Source organism: Chanos chanos, chromosome 2, assembly GCF_902362185.1.
Source record: "Chanos chanos chromosome 2, fChaCha1.1, whole genome shotgun sequence".
NCBI classification, from domain to species: domain Eukaryota; kingdom Metazoa; phylum Chordata; class Actinopteri; order Gonorynchiformes; family Chanidae; genus Chanos; species Chanos chanos.
The window spans coordinates 23,539,326-23,562,183 of NC_044496.1; the positions used below are offsets into that span (position 1 = coordinate 23,539,326).

General features: G+C 38.3%; 3 protein-coding genes across 4 annotated transcripts in view; 1 reads left to right on the forward strand and 2 right to left on the reverse strand.

The window, feature by feature from the left end:
- Positions 1-3,362: 3,362 nt before the first annotated feature.
- Positions 3,363-6,814, reverse strand: LOC115805944 (uncharacterized protein HI_0077). The gene is made up of 12 exons (XM_030766653.1): positions 6,697-6,814; positions 6,362-6,450; positions 6,113-6,231; positions 5,904-6,006; positions 5,705-5,802; positions 5,142-5,291; positions 4,725-4,892; positions 4,573-4,642; positions 4,407-4,485; positions 4,132-4,285; positions 3,863-3,967; positions 3,363-3,551 (listed from the first exon to the last, which is right to left on the reverse strand). Exons 1-12 carry the CDS (start codon positions 6,801-6,803, stop codon positions 3,519-3,521), a joined length of 1,275 nt encoding a protein of 424 aa, XP_030622513.1. The 5' UTR covers positions 6,804-6,814; the 3' UTR covers positions 3,363-3,518.
- Positions 6,815-7,686: 872 nt separating this feature from the next.
- On the reverse strand, positions 7,687-12,853 carry prc1b (protein regulator of cytokinesis 1b). Its single transcript, XM_030766473.1, has 14 exons — positions 12,843-12,853; positions 12,327-12,459; positions 12,083-12,205; positions 11,759-11,992; positions 11,441-11,611; positions 11,187-11,336; positions 10,886-11,033; positions 10,665-10,801; positions 10,454-10,549; positions 10,224-10,370; positions 9,413-9,523; positions 9,069-9,182; positions 8,727-8,903; positions 7,687-7,758 (listed from the first exon to the last, which is right to left on the reverse strand). Exons 1-14 carry the CDS (start codon positions 12,851-12,853, stop codon positions 7,687-7,689), a joined length of 1,824 nt encoding a protein of 607 aa, XP_030622333.1.
- A 1,796-nt stretch (positions 12,854-14,649) lies between these two features.
- Positions 14,650-22,858, forward strand: part of cd276 (CD276 molecule) — a 65,104-nt gene continuing 56,895 nt past the window's right edge. Inside the window, exons 1-2 of one of the 2 annotated variants that reach the window (XM_030765881.1) lie at positions 14,650-14,838; positions 20,745-20,842. In XM_030765881.1, coding sequence (XP_030621741.1) covers positions 20,791-20,842 — 52 coding nt within the window. In that variant the 5' untranslated portion in view covers positions 14,650-14,838; positions 20,745-20,790. The remainder of the gene's footprint in view (positions 14,839-20,744; positions 20,843-22,858) is intronic. The other variant, XM_030765880.1, reaches the window with a different exon arrangement.

The window sequence follows — 22,858 nt, forward strand, 5'->3', positions numbered from 1 at the left end:
TATGAGTGGGTCTATATCTGAAGCCCTTGACAAATTACAAATAAAGCTTTTTGAGAAAAAGAAATCAAAAGAAACAATGATTAGGCAAAACTGTGATTATATATGTGATTATGAAATGTTTAATATACATTTACATGTCTATATTATTCTGAAAACACCATATGATTAGTGTTTATCCTGAAGCTAAACTAGTTTCAACCTTTCTCATGTTAAAAATGTAGACTGTCTATCTTCACTTGTCAGAAATCCACAATCCATTCAGCAGCTAGTTATATAACTATCTGTTCAGTTTTCAACAAAGAGGTCGTTCATACTTGCAGACATGCCATCCTCAGATATAATTCATAGCTTGATGGGCACATTTGAAAATGTTTAAGTCACACATCTACAGTAAGAGTTATTCAGCTGAATGAACAAAATTACTCTTTTCTGTGATGGTATTTCCAATAAGTATCACAAATATTTTCCCCCTCTTTAGAACTCTGTGTACCTAAGTCAACCGCTCTCGTTTTGTTTAACCCTGACAAACGGATCTTTAATCATTCTTGCACCCAGATATTTCCAGAATTCTTCAGATCTTTTCCATCTTAATTTTTGAACTTGTATTTGATTAATCATGTTTTCAGTTGAGAAAAGGGCCATTGCAATTACCTTTAATCAATAATTCCTTAGTTTATTCTGAGCTAAGTGTGGGATAAGTATCTTTCTGAAAGAGACATACCTATAAAATTTAACATTCCTTGCAAATGGTACCAGGTTTCAGCCAAAATGACTTTTTATTTGCAGGAATTAAGATGCCAGTGATGTCATCTAGACCCTCAAGGGTCAGCAGATGCAAAAAAACTCCATAACACTGTTAGAACTTTTTTTTATACCTCAAAACCTGGATGGTGGAGTTAAACACTTCAGACCATTCTGACTAATTGAACACAATGGTGAAATGAGGAAGCGTAAGGAGACACAGAGGTTGTAAATGTGACAGTTAGAGGTATAGGTGCACACAATACAACAATAGAAAAGATAAGACAATACACAGCATTGTCTTGTCAATTCCCCTATTAAACAGCACATCAGCACAAGATACACAAACATTGAATAATATCATGCTTCTCTTCACGTATTAGACCATACCACCAGGAGAACTGAAATGGGCAGTATGTTGACAGTGTACAGTGAACAAAGTATAGAAATCAGAGAAACAATTATTTCACTATGCACATAAAAATAAAGTCCATGTTTCCTTTACATGAGGGTTTTTTTTAAAAACATGGGTATGATTTTCCTGTGAGTAAATGTATTAACATATACAATATGAATATGAACATAAAGCTATATTCAAACAAAACAAAAAATATCATAATAATATTCTGTGTCACATTCAAGTGTCAAGCACACACTGCCTGACCAGCAATGGTAAAAGTTTTATCATTTATTTATTTAGCTGTTGCCTTCCCTTTACAACAGTTCCCCTAATGTCACATGAAAACTACGTGGGGTCAAATTTAGGACTCTTTGTTGGAAAATTAACTGAGCAAAACATCTCTGTAAATTCCTGTCTTCCTTTATTATATGAAAACATGACCACATCAGAGATTAACTCTCTTGAAATAGATCATCAAAATGCCATAAAATATCATGTCTAAAAAAAAAGGAAAAAATACAAAATGACTAAATGTCACCACTGGCGAGACACCAGTCTGGATATAGACTCACAGAGAACAGACACGACATGCATCATCCTAAACACAGCACTTTTTTTTTTAAGGGATGCTTCTCAAATGCAGATGTAGATATTCCTTTGTATGTAGAAAATGAAATAAAATGAAATGAAATCCTTCATTGTCATCCCAGCCCTATACACAGTACACAGTGGGGCGAAATTCATCCTCTGCATTTGACCCATCCTACACACACACTAGGAGCAGTGAGCACACAGGTTAGGAGTAGTGGGCAGCCGTGTGTAGCGCGGCGCCTGGGGACCAACTCCACTTCTTTTGCCAGTGCCTTGGTCAAGGGCACTGATGGGAGTATTAACCCTGACATACTTGTCTTTGATGTGGGAGGAAACTGGAGCACCCGGAGGAAACCCACACAAACACGGGGAGAACATGCTAACTCCACACAGAAGGGACAATTGCAGGTTCTCCCTGTGTTTAAGTGGGGACATTCAAGAGTGAATCCCATATATTTAAATCCATTTTAAAATAACATATCGCATATCAAGATTTAATAGCAAGCTCCACAACATAATTCCAAAAGTGGGTTTATTCAGATATCATATTTGATGGGCCTCATGCTCAGCTTTTTGGCTCAACCTTACATGAAGGTGTGATTGATTACTGCCATCTGGAGGTCATCCATCTGAATTTCTTCAAGTACAACTGATTTTCAGATCCAGATGACTCACCTGTGATTTAGTCTTCATTTAATGGGAAGAAGGACCAATGAAGGCATGTTAACAAACCCAGCGGCAAAACTGTGTCCATATAATAATCTAACTACTGTTCTCTTCACTGTCAGATTGTAACAGATCACAAACTGATTTGAAATCAAACTTGCTTATTGACAAAAAACATTCTAGAAATTCGTTATTCAGTGATAGAATTAAATACAAACAGATGCACTCATATGCATAGGATTTAAACATGCTACAACACTAACCTGTTACACACACACACACAAAATCCCCAGAAAACAAACAGACAAAAAAAAACATCAATACATGCACTGAATGGAAATGTGAATTTTAATGTAAACCACTTATTACATGGTCACCATAACAGTATTATTAAATACCATGATTTCTCAATAAACTCTGAGAGAATGACACAAGCACTGTATCTTACACCTTGATGATGTTCACTTGTGTAAGTTACAGCAGTCATATTTGTGCATGACTTTGATTTTTCTAAATGAAACTGGACAATTTGAAGATCCTGATGAGAACACATTCTGCACTGTGATGATATGACGTGCTCTCACTAAGACGCTCATGTTTTCTGACCTGGCTATGATTGATAAAAGCTTGGAAAAAATGCTGATCAGGAACAAATTTCTGACAAAAGCTATCTTCATAATCATCTCATAAAATAACCCATATATCTTATGATGGCAGATCTGAGTGTACACTGTCATAATGAAACATGCATCCATAAACATAAGGCCCTTTTTTTAAGAAACTGAACATAACTATTATGTTGTCATGTCCACGTACCCTCATATGTACTAAATCATTCAGCACATGGAATAACAAAGTATGTTACAAATAACAGCTCCTGAATATACAGTGTGAAAGGCATAAAAACAGATTTAAAAAAAAATCTTATTATAAATAATCATCTGCCTGGGGGAGCCAGCAAAGAGCAGTGCCACACTTTCCAGTTTGAGAGTCAGAGAATGTGGTCATTGAAACATGTTACATTTACTACAACATGGTGTTTTTCAGCTGAATTTAGCCTGCGATTTCATGGGGGTGCAGTATTTTGGTTGTTATCCATGTTGTTATCCAGAATCTTCTGTCAGCTTGAAGGTTTCACTAAAGGAATATACCACTGAAAAAAGAGAGTGATTACACAGTCCAAGTGAAATTTGAGTAGTAACTGTGCTTTCTGCATTTCCAAAAAAAAAGTCCATCATTTAATATCTCTGTAAACTCAAGACAGTTCAAATGTTGAATCCATGTCTAATTTTATCTAATATACTGATCTTGATTATTACGGTTTTACATTTATGCATTTAGAGTTTTAGCAGTGACTGCTATAAAACAGTCAATAATCTTGATATAGGAGAAACTTCTTAAAAAAAAAACCCCAAAAAACTGTGAGTTCATTTATACTGACAGAATTCAGAATAAGAATGATACCTCTTCAGTCATTCCTGCTATCTTCCTCCCTTCTGTGTTAAATGGAGGCTTTAAATACCCTTTGAAATACAACTTCACCAACTCATGGAAGGTCGTCAAGCAATTCTAACAAAAAAGAAGAAGTGATTTTTTGAAAAAAAAAAATACTGCCTCTGAATGCTGATTACATGATAATGTCCAAAAGCTTGCAGGTGTTACATTACAGTTCTTATCTTCACATGTGCCCATGCGTCTATCACTTATGTAAGTCTGTCAGTATCGACTCTCACCCTTCCTTCCTCTGAGCAGATGTATGTAAACCATCTGAGTCCAGCGGCAACGTGTGTGATCTCGTCGGAATAGATCACCTCCAGAACTTCAACAGAGCGCTGGTCTCCCTGAGTAGCAAAGCGGGACAGAGTCTGTGGATGCACATCTAAACCCCTGTCAAGAGACACACACACACACACTCACACACACAGATATCAGGCCACACAACTAATTGTTGAATAATTTAGTGATTTAATAAGTGCAAGGAACTCTGATCAGAGTAATCTGCTAATACCTGGCCTCGTGGACCATATGAACTATGGCCAGTCTTGCTAGGAGGTCATGGGAGGTGTCTGATGCGGACTGCCACAATGCTGTGGGGAAAAATAGATGTTACCATAACTAGTATTAAAAACTCTTGACTGAATGCAAAAGGGGATTAACATATGTGTAACACCAACCATTATGTACTGGCAGGGCACCAAAATAGCTGCCAAGTTCTGTTATCCTCTCCTCAAGTAATTGATAATGCTGTTGAACAGAAAGGAGGCAGGTTAATTAAAAAACAAACAAACAAACAAACAAACAAACAAAAAATGACTAGAGAATAAACCTTAGCTTCATCCCCTGCCACTTTGACAAAGTCGCTAAAGAACTGGCGAGGCAATGAATTTCCACCGTTCAGTGTGAACTCAGAAAACCTGGCAATTACATCCCAGGAGAGGTCAATAGCCCATTGCTCTATGTTGGCCAGAGAATGAAGCAGTGCTATCCTGCTCGCCTGGAGATACAGAAACAGAGGAACACCATCATCTATGGAGTGAAACATCATCCACCAACTCAATATAATCTCTTATAATCAATTAATCTCTAATCAATTAAAGCTGTACATTGCTTTTTGCTTAAGAAGTCTGCACATAGCATCTCTGCAAAATGATGTGTGGGAGAGGAATCTCCAAAAATGAGTTCCTTCTCCTTTAGTTGACACCAGTCACTCCCACCCTGAGTGTGAATGAGAGGGATGCCTCACCTGAGTACCTCCTTTTCCACGTTTGATCTTGCCAGGTTCAAGCACGGTCAGGTTGTCTTTCCTGCTGGGCTGGGCTGGTGGAGTGGCCTCTCCCACTTCTGTTATTTTTCCACTGTTCCACCACTCCTGAATCTCTTTTGTCAGGGCAACCTTTGCATCGCAGGATATTCAAGTCGTTATAAGAAAACTTTACTGATGAGTTAGACTGTTTGATTACTGACCAACCTATAGCAGTTTTCTTTCAGCATTTCAACTGTTTAGAGGATTGTGCAAATAAACGTGTTGTTCATAAACAGATACGACCTTGCACTGAGTTGTCTTAACGCTTTTCATTGATAATGAATTGCCACTGCTTCATTCTAATCATGTGCAAGAACTTAAAAAACAAAACAGAAATGATCAAACTAAAATACTGTGGTATCATGTTTAATTTTCATATATATTAAACCATTTGGTTTGTATTGTGCGTATACAAATCTAATCTTTACACGTCAAACTAAACTGTAGCCTTTAAACCAGAATCAAACTACATGTCTGTACTTTCATTACTCTGTTTTCATTACCTTCTCCTTTGGGTCTGCCGTGCAGAGGACTTTTGTTGCCCAGAAACAAAGCGTATTTTCAGAGGGGTTAGATGCCACTTCCACTGGTAACAGGTTTTCTGAGGAAAATCACACAATGTTTGTAGGAATGAAAAACAAATAAATGAAAGGCATTTCTGGAGCGGTTATAGCATGAAGTCCTGTAATTCTAATCACTTACCCTGAGGGGCTGTGTTTGTAGATGGAATAGGACTGAGAGACAGACTACTCTGCGTGTTTATGTAAACCATGTCATCAACCACACGGACATCGTAGACTTGGTTCTGTACAGAATATTTTTAGGAATTAACTTCAAGCATAATTGAACGCTTTATAAGTGCACGATGTGGCACAACCACGCGCTGCCATCATCCTGGTTACTACGACTACCTGCAGTCCGGTGGAGGAGGCCCCCGTGTCAAGGCAGAAATCAAAGTGATGCCATGGACAAATCAAGGCCAATCTCCCATCACCAAGATCTTCAATGTCACCGAGATCGAGCGGGCCTCCTGTCAAATTCACATTATCGTTAAGAGACTGCTATTGAGACTTAAACTGTATGTTATTCGCTGTCTGAAGTTTTTATTTCAGGCAGAAAGGCACAAAGAAATTTGATACTGAAATTTGATAACAATCAACCTTCGTGGGGACAAGATGAGTCCATAGCCCAAAATCGATCATCTTCAGTATGAACAAGAACAATGTCTTCTCCGTCGTCTGAGTAGAGCCTTTGAGAAACAATGTACTGTTTGGGTGACCATTTTCACAGACCTGACGGAGGAAAGCAATCTGCGGCTTTCCCAGCATGCTAACATAGCAGGCCTACTCAGAAGTCTTGTCTTGAAAATTTAAAATCTAAGAACAAATTATAACTTACACTAAACTGTGCGATGAAAGTACGTGTCGATACAGCCGACACGTACCCTAGCTGTCAAACCTGGCTTTAAGCATGCTATTGATACACTGTAACTTACTTGGTGCATGGTGACTTGAATTTCGACTTGGACCCCACACATTGCCAGTTACCACTCCTGACAATTTCCTTCAGGGCTTCGACAAGATCTTCTTCAAAATGATCCATTTATCACAAATAAAATTCCATTCTTGACGTAACTAATAAAATTTTGACTGGTTAATACAACTTGATGCTAACACAACACACGTGACATATTTTCAGTACGTCCTGAAATGATCTCCACTGAACACGTCGATAACTCAAAGGTACCGCTTAGCACAGTCCTGCTTCAGTCGTAGTTTTTGCAGGGAGAGAAATTGCTGATATTTCGCTATATCATTTGCAAGAAAGATTTATGGTAAGCTGACATATTGGATAAGCATCCAATCCTTTATTTTATTTTTTAGAAGACTTTACAAAACTCTCCAAACACTCAGATGGTTATACAGATAGGCACCGTTCACCTCAGTAAACTTGCGAACTAATCAACATCCCGAACTACAACAATCATACAAAATACAGAAGTGCTAACAATTGTGTCAAATCTTTTGTAAAACATAGCATATATATTTTAAAATAAAGGAAATATCTGTACAATTGTAAAAATATACTGTGCAAAATATTCATGATACGCATAGTTAAGTGTAATACACAATACGCTACACTACCTGGATTAAACCAAACCACAAACCACATTATAGAAAGAAGGTCAAGGTAAGGTTCATAATCTGTTAAATCAGAAATTAAATATTCAGATAAAAAGTACAAGCTTAACACTGCTGTATTTTTAAAATCGAGAGATAGTGTTAATCATTAGAGTATGTAGGACCGTGCAGATTCATTGACATTCAAACATATATATTTATATATATTACCTTCATTTACACAGAGAACTCATAACATTCATGAGAAATATATAATACAGTGATAAAGTCCCATCAGTGGAGCTTTGATTAAATGGTGCAGCGTCTCACTGGTCCGTCCTCAGTGTGTGTGTGTGTGTATGCAGTCAGAGCTGAGTGATGGTTGAGTTCAGGACTTCTGGAATGCACTTGGACTTAGAAGCCTTTGAGAGGTCTCGCTGTGAATGAGAAAAACAGAATGAGCTATTAATCAGTCGTAAGCCAGCTATCACTGTTACTGGACATTTCCAATTTCTGGAAGATCTGGTCAATGTTTGACCAAACAATAATGAAGTCTCATCAGTTATTTAATTATAATAGCCCACATTCTATGTGGTTGCTTAATAATCAATAAACATGTGAGAAAAACCATTATCACAGACTGAGAGTCATTGAGGTACACATAAAAGTATGGATGGGGTGTAAATAGTTCAGCAAACTGAAAGTGGTTACTGTGTTATAAATTTGTTAGAAAATAGTTAGAGAAAATCAAAATAAACAAAAGGAAAACAGAGGAAAATGTAACACACAGCCTAATTAAAAGGAAGTTAAGAGATGAGCATATGATTGGGAAATGGGGGATAAGAAAGGGGAGCACTCGTACATCTTAACTGCTATTTTAAACATATTTAATCTATAATTCAGTTGAACAATATAACATCTGATTCTGGCCTCATCTGAACAGTTTGGTTCATGTACTGGCCTGTCAGTGCCCTAGCAGAGCCCTCTGGTGGTGAGAGATGACTTTGCACCTTGTCAAAACAAAAATCACATTTCATGCAGAAAAATCCCATTTTCACTGATGTATGTTTTTCACACAACTGTTTCCACTGAATTATAGTGTATTCCAAATAAAATAAGAATACATGATTAAAATCAAAGCCACTGTGTAGTTAATGTCAACATGCATTTAATTTATGCTCAGGTTGTCAGAAAATATGTTTACACAAACAAACCTTTATTTAATGGACTCAGCTTGGGCTAACTCCTTTTAAAACAAATTTGAGAATTAGAAAAAAAAGCTGATTGCACAACACCTTCCGATAACACTAAAATGCTTTCACTTCTTTAAATGTTCACTTTCTTTAACTAGACTGTGTGTTGAAAGTTAGATGAAGGGGAAAAAAAAAAAAAGATAGAAGTTTACCGCAAACTCTGAATATGTGCTGGCAACAGAGTTAATGCTGAAGTTGCGCTGTGGACTAGGTGTCACCTTCAATGCACTGCTGACAGCCCCTCCCAGCTGGCATATATTCTCCTTATTACGCTCCTGCAGGCCCTGATGAAGGGCTTTACCACGCCCTGGAGTTCGTGGAGCATTAGCCTTTTCAATAAAAAAAAAAAAAAAAAAAGAGAGAGCGAGAGAAAGAATACTTGACTTACTATAGAAAGAGGCTTTCATAACATTTAGGTTGTATGAATGTTGGGCAAAGTTAGTTAAGACAATGAGACCCTCTAAGTATTCCCAGAGGAAAAAGCCTGGACAAACCTTGCTTGCTGACGGCGGAGGTCGAGACACTGGGGAATGACAGACAGTCCCGCCAAAGACAGAGCGCATAGTGCTGTTAGAGGTGGCGGTGGAGGTACCTGAGGTAGCATTGAGCTGGGAAAAATGCAGGTCACTTACTACAGCTAACAGCCATGCTTTCATATTAAAGCCCGTGTGAATAAGAACCACCAACAGGAAAGTTAATAAAATTATTCTGAAGAAGAAATCTTAAAGATTAAAAAAAAAGGGGATTAAAATCAAACAACAATGCTGGTTAATAATTTGAAAGAGCTGCCCTCTCGTAAAGTTGAATTGTATGTGAGAAGAGGGCTCCCTCATGATACCTTTCGTGTCTTGCATGGTGTGGTGGTGCCAAGAAATCTGCGTTTGGTTGGTGTTCGAACCGCAGTGCCGTAAAGCATGTCCTCCTCCATCTGTTTGCTCTTTTTCAGGTGCTACAAAGAAAAACCACAGAAATAATCACAAACTTCCGTTTCTATCCATTGTTTTCAACCACTACCCTTAAGTGGTTAATCTGTGTCAACTGGCTCAGAGAGATACAAAAATGAATGTGTGTTTTTTTTCTTTTTGTAAGAAATTGAACGAATTGGATTTAAAAGTCATGAGTTCTGGTATCTTGGGTGCAGAAAAACAAACCCTGGCACACAGACAACACATCTGTGGATTGCACAGCACCTGTCTGCATTGCATCATGATGTTGGGTGAATTTCTGAACATGAGATTTTTCTAATGAACTGTAATGTATAATTAGAACCCTTCTACTGAACTAAAGTAGTTTAGATAAGATCAGTTGTATTCTTAAGCATTCACAAATTCTGTGCTGATAACTGCTTGCAGTGTTACAGACTGAACTGTGTAATTCTACTCGTCCTCTGCAGTGCAAAACACACAAGACATCAAGTACTGGATGATCTAGATTAGTCTGGCATAGATACTGTTACCAAATACTTAGCTGTATTGACTCTTCATCATTACAATCAATAAGGCATTGGCAGCAGAAAAAATAAACAGGATTTTAGCGATTCTATGCTCACACCAAATTGACAAATTCACATTTTCTTCTCTCCTGTGATTCAATTTTCCATGGTGGACTCTGAGTCAGGTAATCCTACACAGAAACAGAGAAATTCATACCCTTTCTTGTTTCTCCCGCTCTTTCTCCAAACGATGCAGGTCCCACTGCTCAGCAACAAACTGCATAAACTTCTGTCCTTTAACCAGGAACTCCCTGCCCTGCTCCTCTTCCCAAACATCAATCTGGGCTTTCAGCTTCTTCTCAAGCTAAACAAAAGGCGTCAAACTGGAGTCACTATACATTCTGGAACAGACAGCTACAAACACTCACAAAAGGTCTAGACATTTACCTTCGGGAGGTTTTTGTGCAGCTCAGCCCTTTGCTTCTCCTCCTTTAAGAGGTTACCTCCCCTGTTGGTAAATCTTGAGGGGTCTGTTGCTTTTTTCTAGAGATAAAGATCCAGAGAAAATATCTGCTGTATTCCAATCAACAATGTGAACTAGTCAAAAAGAAAGATAATCTCCAAAATTCAGTCTCTCTCTCTATATGGCATATCTTACCTCAAGCTCCAAATAAAGTCTCCAGCTCTCCTCCCATTTATAAACACCTTCAAAGAGTTCCTTATGATCCTCATAGTGCTGCTTAAGACGGAGGATCTCTGCATCATGCAGGCTCAGAAGGTCCTCGTTGAAATGATCTGAACAGAAAAAAACTTTTGAAGTTCCGCTAATGGACAAGCAAAATATAAGATACATCGCACAACACTGACGTTCTCCCTTACCATCATAATAAGGTGTGAAAGCCTGCCGTTGATCTGTGCTATAAAAGCATTTATCCCAGAAAACAGCTATCTCCTCACGGATGGCCTCAGTAACATTTTGGATATTTTTTAGCTTCAGCTCCTCAAGACGATTTAGCTCATTTTGTAACTGCCCAGGAAGACATTTTAAAGACAAATCATCCTTACATCTCTAGCACTTTTCTGTAGATCTTCTGAATGATTCAAATAAACGCTAACAGAACAATTTCGTAAATATAATTTCGTGTATATTAATTGTTTTCAGAATACAGTAGGAACTAACAGCTTCCATATTCTTCTTCTTAGACATGGTCATATGTTCTGACATGGCTTCTTGCTCCTCCTGTGAAGTCTGTAGTCTCTCCCACAACTCCTGGATCTTGCTGCGATAGGAGTCACAGACGCGTTCATTCTCTGCCCTACGACCTTCCAACTGGAATTATTGAATGAGGAATTAAATAAACATTTAGTAAATTACAAAGTACAGACCCTTTTTATATTGAAAACAAAACAGCAAATACAGTATAATGCACTTGCCTGGTTGAGGAGGTGTTTCAGTGAATCGATGTTTTCTCTGGAGAGACAAAAAGCCTCCTCATCCTCACACACAACATCCTTTTCAAAACTAGTCTCAGGCAACTGATCCAGGTCCTCCATGCACAGAATGATTTGCCTCTTCAGTTCAAGAAACTGCCTCTGCCTCCGTTCCTTAACAAAAAAAAAAAAAAAAAAAAAAAAAAAAACAGAAGAGATTTGAGCAAAATGATGAATCGGAAATAAATAAACCGTGTTATATTTGGCAGGGGAACCCCTATCAGAAGGTGCAATACAATAAAAGCAAGTAAAAGCATGTACCTTTTCTTCTGAGAGACTAGCAATGTGTTTTTGAAAGCTGTCCAACTGCTCAAGGGAAGGGACGGAGTTTGAAGAAATGGAGAAAGGCTTTGTGCAGAGAATGTCACAGAGATCTTGGTCTTGCACCGTCAGTGCTTTGAGCTGCTGCATTCTCTGACTCTTTTCTTTCAACATAACTTCAAGTCGTGTACGAATGTCTTTTTCCTGCTGAAGCATTGTATTACCTTCCTCCTCCTATAGAGAGAAAACATGACAAATATATATCTTCATCCATTTATCTTGATAATGATGCTTCAAAATAAAGTTGCTGAGGTGAATACTTGCTTCAAATTGTGGTAACTGGAGTTCCAGGCATAACTTCTCCAACTCTTTGCGACATGTCTCAATGCTATTTATAAGTCTCTTCCTCAGGTTCTCCTCCTCCGCAATCATCATGTCAAGCAAACTCTGCCAGAGAAAGAACACGTTGCTTTTTTTTTTTTTAACGTTAGAACACAAAAAGGTAATTTTATTGATTGCTTCATCCTCCTTCAGCCAATGATACACCAATATAAGTAAAGTTACACACCTTGATGTGATTTTTGACTACATTTGTTCTCTGCAGCCGCTGATCCTCTGGGATCCCAATTTCCTCCCAGATATCTTTCAAATGGCAGAGTGCTTTATTCAGGCAAGCCACTGATTCAGCAGCAATCACCTCACTAAAGGAGAAAAGGGTAACGTTAGCTTGCTGCTAGGTGACTGTGTAGATTATGTGAGCACAGCACAGAAGCACGACTACTTTTAAATTAGACGGAACTTAACCTTACTGTAACGTCAAAGCCAAATTAAACAACGCTCACGTGATATTTCAGTTGACTGGTCAGCTATCATTCTCAATAATTAGCAATCTAACGTTGTTAAACAGGCAACATTAAGCAAACGTTATTATTATTATTTTCATTATACCGAGTTCGGTAATTCCCAACGTTATCACCTGTCATTTTAGCTTAGTTAGTTTGCTAGCTCTCCCGCATTACAGTTAGTCAACGCAAAAGTAATTAAGCTTTCATAACACATAGTACTGTGAAATATGGTCATATACCTTTTCCTCATCGTGGATTTCCAATCAGTTTTTCCTTTGTGTTGTGTTGAGTCTCACAGGTTACGTTGTGCTCACACTTCACTGAGTTGCAGCTTATCGTTTCTGTCCGATTCAAAATATGCCTCAAAAATCCTGCCTCATTCTCATTGGCTGAGCAGAGGGCATGACATCTTAAGGTTGTTCACAGAGCGTGCGCAAAGGCGTTGCTGTTATACATCAGAAAAACGGTCAGAACGGAGTAATAAGCGTGAGTTTAGGGAGACAAACACGTACTGTCCACGCCTTCCAAATTGTGAAAAAACATAGGAAATCCTATTAGGTACTTTTTTCTCCCCTGAAACGTATATATGTAGACGCACGTATATCTGAAACTTCGCAGAGAGTACAACAGACTTGTAACAGGTTGTTGAAGCAGTCAAGTGAGCAATTTTTCATTACAGCGTCCCCCCACCTTGCACACTTCTCTTTTTGGCCCGCCCAAGCACATTTGAGGGATCAGCTAACAATCAAATATTGGATTTAAATAAAAGCATGTGCTAGTGGCCCTTAGGACTCTTATCAAGAGACACCACACTAAAGCCAATTTGGTGACCTCAGCATTAACCCTGTTAAATTAAACCTATGCTCTAATTGCAAGTACTCAGAAGTAAAATTTCTTATACTAATTAACTAAGTAACTAAATATTTGCCAACTATAAAGTTGTTTCTCAGTAATGTCTGTTCAAAGTATTCACAGCATTCCAAGTGGGCACTGAAGACATCATAATACCATAGCTTAACTTTCTTTAAGTGAAAAACTGCTAAAAGAAGACAGAAATATACTGATTGATGATAACTGGACATACAGGTTTCCTCACCACTCTTAGTTTTGACTTATTTTTCTTCTGCTTATCTAACCTTAACCTGAGGCCACTGGGACAGCTTCCATATCCAGACTTTCATAAACACAATAGCTGAGATAAGTTTTATCAGTAGTACAAGCAATACTGATTACTTTTCTAAAATTATCACAGGAAACTGGCAGCACACTTTCACAATTTAACTCAGTGCTATGCTCTGGATGGTAGAGGATTTTTGTAATCTTGCACTTCATCTCTGACTCAAACTCTGTTACTGATCGTGTTTTGAACATACCTCAGGCTCCCCCCCCCCCCCCACCCCACACACACACACACACACACACACACACACACACGATTTAGCCTCTATATAGCCTACAACCCCATCAAAAAATCTGCCATTTTGTGAAGTTATTACATAATCATAACGTTCCAAGATCCTCAGCATGGTCTGTGAAGAAGAACTGTGCATCAAAGTAGTTAAGCAGGGAGGAGTGGGAACTGAAGTCAGGAAATGATGGTGGAAAAAAAAGATTTGCTTTGTCTGCAGAATGCATTGGTAACGTGTTCTAACTGCGTCAGCGGTTAGAAAAAAGTTTGGAATCTCGCTCGTATCATATCTCAATTATTATTAGAAAACCGCGTTTGTCAGTTTAAAGAAATCGAAATATTACCATGTTGTTTAATCATTATTTAATTCAGACGTATGTTTTTGATGTAGGATCAAAGGCGTCCATGTAAATGTATTATTTTCGTGTACTTTGTTGTACAAACTTTTTCTTAGCCTTCTGATAATAGTTCATGTCTAGAACATGTCTAGCGGATTGACAACGGACTTGATTTGCTGCCCAAATTGAACACGGCGGTGGGGGTCGGGCGTTTTTTCCTTGCATGACATCACGCTGGACAAAGCAAATGAACTAGGAGTGGTTTAATTCCCCAGTACGAATGTAATATAACCCTGGATTTTGTTACCTTATGTGTTGACCGAGTTTTAAGCAAGTTTTGAGGGCCATATTTGTAATAGCTCGATAGATATAAAAGGAATGAACACTTAAAAATAAAGAGAAATCCTGCTGGACTGGGTGTTTCATCAAGTCACTACCGCTGGACGGTCTGAGATTTTAGCTTAGCTTAAGTTGTGTTACCCTTGTATGGTAAGTTTTTCATCATTTATTGTTGCGCTAGTTGGGTATAACTAGGGTAAATAGCTTTAAACGCTTTAAACATTAATCGATTTACTAAACCTTAATCTCTTTGATACGGCACGTTGTGGTCACAGCTGTCGGCAACAGCTGGAATGGAAAAGAAACAGAGCGCGTTCAATGAATCAAACAAACCAGTTTTGTTAGCATTTACACACAGGTTCTATATTTAATCTCACGAAGTTGTTTCTTCAATTTTTGAACAAGTCATGTAGGAATATGGAGCCTGTCTAATCTTTTGTTTGTAGAGGTCTCGGGTTTTGAAGTGGCAGTGTACCGTTATCGATAGTGGTATTATGGATTCGTGAATGGTCAGGCTGATTCTTTGCCATACCCTCAAGTACCTTTGAGATTTTTTCTTTACTTTCTGAATTATCTTTAAACATGGTGGCGGTACTTACCAGCCCCTACGTTTCATTAGTTTAATGGCTATATTCGTATACGCAAAGAGACCGTAAAAGAGGGTCGAAATGACTAGTACACAGATCTTGACGAATTTCAAATCAAGAGCTGGAACTTGCTTCAGTTGCTTTTTTGGACATAACAGTCTCCACTGAAATCCTTATACCCACGTGGGCCTCCTCAAGACGACCAGTTCTCCACGACAGGACAAACCTCAACATGGCACTGTTCATTTCATTAAACCATTTGTCACTAAGTTACCTTGCCTCACTTTCAAATCAGCTCCAGTACCTGAGCTTTACAACTTCTGTAAAGCAAGATCCTTGCCCTTGCTCCTATGTGATGTAGCCTACACTAAAGGCCTCACATTAACCTAAACCACAGTAGAGAGGTACTGGAACAGTATGACATTTCATTTGTCAGATGGAAGCCCATTTGAAGGTGTAACAGACACTGTGTCCTCATGTTTACTTTTGTTCTGCTTTTTGTTAACTTTACTGCTTTATTGTACATTCTCCTTCCATAACACGCACCTTAAAAGAATACCTTAGCTGATTGTTTCATCTGCATTAGGCTTCATTTGGCTTTTCTGGGATTTTTTATTTGCCAGACAGTGTCTAGACACCGTCTTAAAACTTTTGTGACTTTTCTCACTCTGTGACCCCTATCCTTTCCTTTAATCAGCTGTGTTATCTTAGTGGATGTTTATCTGTTACGTTTCATGGTTTCAGATATGAATTTGTCGTTCTGTTATCATCCAGTGGTTTATTATGCCATGTGTTTCAGACAGACATCTGATGATGATATTGATGTCAGGTGACACCATCGTCAGCTGTGATTTTTGGCAGACTCAGCTTCCTGGTTAGGGGTCGGTGATGTCGGCTATTGTGTCTAATCCTGTGACAGAAAGGAAATAGTACATTTCCCATGAATGAAAAGAACATTTTCATGTTGGAATGCTTACATTTACATTTGAATATATACAATATATTATATATACAATATATATTTTGATAATTGTGTCATTTGAATATGTTGAAAAGAGGAACTTAAACATAGCTAAGATATTACTTCATACTGCTTATACTCTAGACCTACTACATAGGTACTATAGACATTGATAGCTAAACACTGATTGTTTAGACTACACATCTGTAGGATTTGTCCTTAGTCAATGGGAGATTTGCTGGTTTTACACAGACAAAAATGGTTGTTGCTACCTGAGGTGTTTTGCAATCTCTGGATGAGATAAAATCTTTAAAAGACTACAGAGCAGGTTCATTTATTTGGAATAGCATTACTATTACTCTCTGACAACTCAAAATGGATCCATAAATGTGGGACAAAAGTGTTGTGGACATTCATACAAAAAACACAGAGTGAGTCTGTGGTGTCTTAGGGGAATGTGGTCATTGTTTAGCTGAAAATCTGTTTGTGTTACAATGAGATCATATGTCTTTTTGAGGAATCATGTGTCATTGCTCTTTTGAAATACTGGAACCTGTGACTAATATCTGTCCTCTCTCTCTCTTTTTTTAAAAAAATCTTTTTCTACTTTCAGTGGTTTATATGTTTTATCAGCTAGTATTTTTTTTAACCAAAAGTAACAAAGAAGCAAATAAGCACAATATTTGATCAAAGTCAGTTTAAAAATGAATTGTTTTTAATGCAGGTCACAGGTCTAATGCACAGTATTGTCATGATTCTCTCCGTCTGTAGCAAATGCCAAGATGTTTTATGCCCTGGTAGAACATAATCACAGCAAGTTAAACATTCAGTAGGTCTTGCCATGTGACAAAACCTAACTGTATATATCTTAAGCATTTGTTTTAATTCAAGCTTTTCCATGAAAAAGTTTCCGCTGTATCACCTCAGTCCATTTAAAAGGTACGTTTTGGCTGCCTTATCTGGCGCATGTAGTACATAGTCATATGTTTAACTTTGTGCCAACATGGGGAATTTTATACTATTCTCCTTTTTTCGGCAGTACTGGTTTTCTTAGAATAACTGGTATTGGGACAGATTGCCTTGCAATCCTTATTTAGAAATCAGGTCAGAAAAAATATCGCCTCCATACCTTCATCTTTCTTGTATGATCCTCATATGTACCATTTCCATAATGTATTATACTGTATTTTCCAGACTAATTCTTATAACAAACGATATTGATGAGAGAAAGCAAACGCAATACAGTATGATACTTGAGTGATCTGGTGTATTGTATTTGTAACTTAAGAGAAATAAGTTGATGGGACAAAAGGGCTAAAATCAGTCAATCCAGATGGTAGGCAGAGGCCTGTGGACTATGAAGATGAAGCCAGTTAAATGGGGTACAGCTTCTTGTGTGGAGCTTGCCAATAAAAAACAGGTCATTAAACTGTGCTAGAGGGGAGAATTTCAGAGATCTTACAGGGGGCATCGTAAATGACAGTTAAAGAGCCATTAAAGTACATTGGGATATTTAATGTCAAAGCAGAACCAAGTCTCTTAAAAGCATAAGTCTGAGATTGTACAGATCTGAAATCTGTTTATCTCAAAAATGATTTTATTCACCTCTGAATCAGTGAGCTACTTTTTCTGAAGTTTATCCACTGTGCTAATACAAACTGCCAGAATAAAGCAAAAACTTGAGTACCAAAGAAATAGAAAGTACATTGAAAACAGATGTTTTTATAAAGGCATGCTTCCCCTGTTAATTAGGCGTGAGCATCCTATCATGCTAAAGGTGAAGAATAAAACTTCTGGGCAGACCTAGCTGCCTGTTATTTTGGCTACCACGTCTAGAGGAAAAGTTCTCAATTACTTTAGAATAGGGGTCATGATTGGGGGAGGTTTTGCAGGAACTTTAATGAGGGGAACAGCTCGACTTGCTAATGTTTCATTAGGGACAGTGGCTAAATTGATGTTGGCATGGAAGTCTGAGGGAAACACGTCATCAGCTTGGTGAGCTGTGGTTTGCTGAAAGTGCATTGCTTTAGGTACAAGTCAAAACAGAAGAGCAAACCTGCAGGCTAAGTTCTTGTTTTCCTACATGAAAGGTTCTGGCTGTACGGATGTGGTGTTGGGTACATTTTCCTGGCGTGGCCTAGGTCGAGTCACCATCTTAGAAAGCAAAACACCAGAGAGTACAAAGTCTGTCTGAGAGATCGTCATGTGGTGAGACAATTCTGTCTTGATGGGATGACAGTGCATCTAATCAGAGTGCAACCAGTCGCTGAATGGTTAACGAAGATGCGGATGATCTAAACCATATGCCCGAGACAGTGTTTTCCACCATCGTCAACAAAACACTAACTGATGGAAGAATGATGTTGCATCCCTCCAGTACAGATCTCCACAGTCTCATAGTACCTATGCAGATACACATCAAACCCATTCTGGCTGCTTCATGTGGCCCAAAGCCCTGCGAAGACACTTAATGCTGGTGATTCCTTTATTTTGGCAGTTATGTGTAGTAGTGACACAAACGGATTATAAGCTCTCTAACAGACAGGATGCATAATTTGTAAATGCTTTATTACACATCAACCTGAAAAAGTATATGTACCACACATTTTGTTAACTTCAAGGAACTGAATAATTTGAGATGTTCACAGATGTAACTTGACGATATTGTGGCCACTAGCACTTAACCAATTGTTAATAGCCTAATATATAATTGAAAGTGAAATTATTTTAAGTCTCTTTCACTACCGTATCACTCAACATCACTTACCATGGAGGACAGAGAAATATTTCTCGCATTTCTTAACGTTAGAGAGTCAAATCAAGGTGTGTTGGAAATTTGATCATTTGAACATATACATCAGACAGCGCTTGTCTTTTGGTAGAAATCGTCTCATTCCCTCTTTAGACGCATTGTGTTTTGCTGGTCACTGCTTCCAGACTGAGGCTGGTCAACAATTCTGTATAGATATAGACAATGGTGAGACCTGCTGCTCACATTTGTTCTGATAACCAGAGTGGTCTACATAAGGAAGCAGAAAAACTGAAGTGAAATTACCAACTTTGTGTATAGTTATCGGCATTGTGTATTAGTGGAGCCATGGAAAGGCCTTGTAATGCCCCCACGTTAAATATACCGTGAATAATCTCTCTTGATCTTTTCTCTCATATGTAGTCTTATATTGGATTAAGATTCGTGAGTATTGTGCGGTGCCATGGCTTATGTGCTTGTTGATGTTGAAAACTGAAGAAATGAAAAAAGTTAGCGACAACTCAGGCATAATAGTAGACCGTGTGATTCTCCACTAGCCTGGTCATTTTACTTATCCTCTCAACAAATCTGTCAGACACACTTTCTTAGTCCACAGTATGTCTGTTAGTCATCAGCTCAATGCAGCTCCTCATGTGCAATATTTTTTTTTATGCAAATGGAAAGAAGAGACAGACATACTTTAGAGGGCTGTGAGAGATTGTGAGTACAGGATTGAACCAGGATAGACTAGTGAGATGTAACCCTAGGAAATATTGAAAAGTTTGGATGGAGATATGTCGATGACTGTAATGTGGAAAGTCCAGGATATATACACATCAAGTAAGTGACAGGTGTTAGGCAAACACAAGTGAATTTGTACACAGTGTACATTCATGAGATTTTTTCTACTCATTGTTAAACAAACTATGAACAAAAAGACAGAACTATCACTTAAAAGTTAATGTAGAATGCTCACTAAAACACTCTCTTTCAAAGTTAAGCAGAAAAGGTAATTGCTCTCTCAAAAGCATGCCTTAATTCTACAACCACACTTCACGAACTGAACTGGGTCAGCTCTCCCTAAAATGACTATTTTTCTCTGTACGCACTTCAATATCCTATTACATTTAAGTTTTCATGCAACTCAGATAGGCTACAGGGTACAGTATTTTAGCCAAATACTTCAAAATACATTTCATGCAGCCATTGTATATCTCTGCCCAGGAAGAGGTATTCAAGCTGTGCACACCAGAGCTGAAATTTACTGTGCAGGAGTTTGTTGGGCTTGAATATGTTTAAAAACTTGTAAAAATGTCCCTACAGGCCAGCACACTTTTACCCTGACCCGTCAGATCTGTGGAACTGCATGCAGAGATAGCGACGGGGGGCTTTAGAATGGTCTGTTTGGCTGAAGGCAAATGAATGTTCCCCATATACTCTTTTCTGTGCTGTTGATTTGCTTTGGCCTCTGATAAAAAAAAAAAGACGACCTCAGTGTTGCTTAGAAGTCCCATGTACCCTCCTTGGCCTGTGTTTGGAAACTGAAAATACTATGTTTCTCTCTCACACACATGCACATACGCTAACAACACATGTATACACATGCTGCATTATACACACACATGTACACACGAACTGCACTATTTATAAACTTATCTTGTTGAATTGTACCCACACCCAACTGACTGTTCTTCTCTTTCTGATACATTGATGTGAACTCATTAGTCTGTTATTGTGTTTGTGTGTGTGTTTACTCCAGCAGAGCTGCGTTTGACAAGACTGTTGTGTGGTTCACTGTCCCTTAGATGACCATGCTGGCCCTCCTGTTGCCCTCCCTGCTGGCTGTCCAAGCTCTCGGTAGGTGTTGTGTCCTACTATACCCTATCATTATCTAAAGACCAGACCCCCCGCAGGTCTAGAGCAGCACAATCAGCCAAACCAGGAACCTCTGCAGTAATCACCCAATCTTCCTTTTTCAAAGTCATGCCTAGTCTATAGCGTACATGTCTTTTTAATTCACATGAATGAATGCAATGAATGAATGTGTATCCGTTAGCATGTTCATTAATGGATACTGCTATTCCGTTTCTCACATTTTTCAGATAATGGTATTCGTGCTCCCATATTTTGGAAATAACCTAATCAAAATTAACCTAGGAAATTAATCTAATTAAAATTTATAGTTTTTGCTACATCCTCTTGAAGTATGATACATGTTCTGTAACTATGAATTGAGCACATTCACATTTGATAATCTTATACTTTCGGTAAATGGTGAAGTTTCACATTTCTAATCAGTATGTCCGCGTGCCCCTTTATAAAACTGCATGGGGTTAATTAAAATTTCACCATGTCTTTAAAATCTTGAAGCTCTAACAAAAATTCCAAGGTGAAAATTGTGGCAAACATTCAAAATGAGGTCATGCCTGAATTAATATGCACCGCTTCTCCATTTGGCCACTTAACAGCTCCACTAACGCCTAGTCAAAGTGTCCAGCCTTTATTCAAAGTGGCATGTGGAGCAGAGAAAAAATATGCCCTGATTAAACTCAGCATCAAGATTTTTTTTTTCTTCTTCCTCTTCTGACTGCTTCAGTTTTAAATTGAGCTTTTTACCCTTTTAAAATCCCACTCAATCTGCGTGTTTCTGAAACGACCGTAGTCAAATAGAGAAGGTCAGGAGTGGAAAGGGAGCTGTAAAGTTGGATGTGTGTTGTAAAAGCTGAATTGGTTTTTCCCTGAGGCAGAGGCTGGACATCCCTTGCCTGAGGCCTGGGTAAGGAGCTCAGACAGTTGGGGTGTGGTTTTCATTTTTGTCCTCTGACTCACATGTCCTCTAATGGCCGTTTCTGTTGGGTTTGGTGTGGGTTGAGGCTCTGGGCAAAGAATACGTCTCTGACCTAAGATTAGGCTCCACTCAAAATCCCTTACACATCTGATGGATAAGAAGGAAAAGACAAATCTTGTTTCAGACTTAAAAGTTACTGTGTGTTTCCCCATTTTTTCCCTTGAACGTATATTTCCTTCATTGAAATTGGACATTGTGATGTAAAGACAGAACACTCTTAATTTTTTGAATCTGTGCTTTTCAGAAAAGAAGAACAAATGACTTGCAGTAAGATGATGACACAGTCAGTTTTTTGGGACTTTCTCGTTTTTGTGAGCTTAAGTGGCTGTGGTTAAGTTCTTGATAATGTGATGTGAGTAGGTTGAAGAGTGACCTTGAGGGCTCTGCTGTGTTGTATTCTCTGGTGGGGATTATCAGTCCTAATCCCTCAGCTCCTCTATTTCCTCACGCCTCTGCTACTTGATTAATACCCATATCTTCAGATGGGATTACACACACTCAGCGCCTGAATACACCCCAAGCATGTCCACTGATGACAGAAGTAGTCAGACCGACTCTAAATCTCCTTTACAGTTGAGTCGGACTGGCTGTGACTTCACGTCTCATGATCAAAGATTGAAAATAAAGTTTGAAGTTAGATGTATTGCCCTCTGCTCTGAGGTGTTTGTATGTTTTTGTGTAGTTTTGTGGAGTTTTAGAAAGCGTACAGCACAAGTGTTCATAGATCACCTGTATTGCAATTACGTTTCCCTGTCTTGTCTGATTTTGAAACTGTTGACATCAGTTCATAAGAACAAAAAAATGTAGCATCCTCCTTGTCTGTCATGTTTCTTTTTGAACAAAATATTGTGATGTTTAGTTTTTGTTAAAAAAAAAAAAAATCAGACTGTACACATTGGTGGTGCAGTTCGATTTGTAATGATAAAGCACATTAACAATCACTGCGGTAATTGCAGATATGGTGGTGCAGGTGGTGATGGATGCAACTCTAAAATGCAAGTTTAGGAAATTTCACACCGGAAGAC

Excerpts from the sequence above, each read along its gene's own strand:
- LOC115805944 (XM_030766653.1), bottom strand. The coding sequence starts at position 6,803 with ATGGATCATTTTGAAGAAGATCTTGTCGAAGCCCTGAAGGAAATTGTC. Across the intron at positions 6,007-6,112 it reads CCTCCTCCACCGGACTGCAG|AACCAAGTCTACGATGTCCG; the intron begins GTAGTCGTAGTA and ends TATTCTGTACAG. Across the intron at positions 4,893-5,141 it reads GTGGAAAAGGAGGTACTCAG|GCGAGCAGGATAGCACTGCT; the intron begins GTGAGGCATCCC and ends CTGTATCTCCAG.
- prc1b (XM_030766473.1), bottom strand. Across the intron at positions 10,802-10,885 it reads TTTCACACCTTATTATGATG|ATCATTTCAACGAGGACCTT; the intron begins GTAAGGGAGAAC and ends TTTTCTGTTCAG. Across the intron at positions 8,904-9,068 it reads CTCCGCCGTCAGCAAGCAAG|GCTAATGCTCCACGAACTCC; the intron begins GTTTGTCCAGGC and ends TTTATTGAAAAG.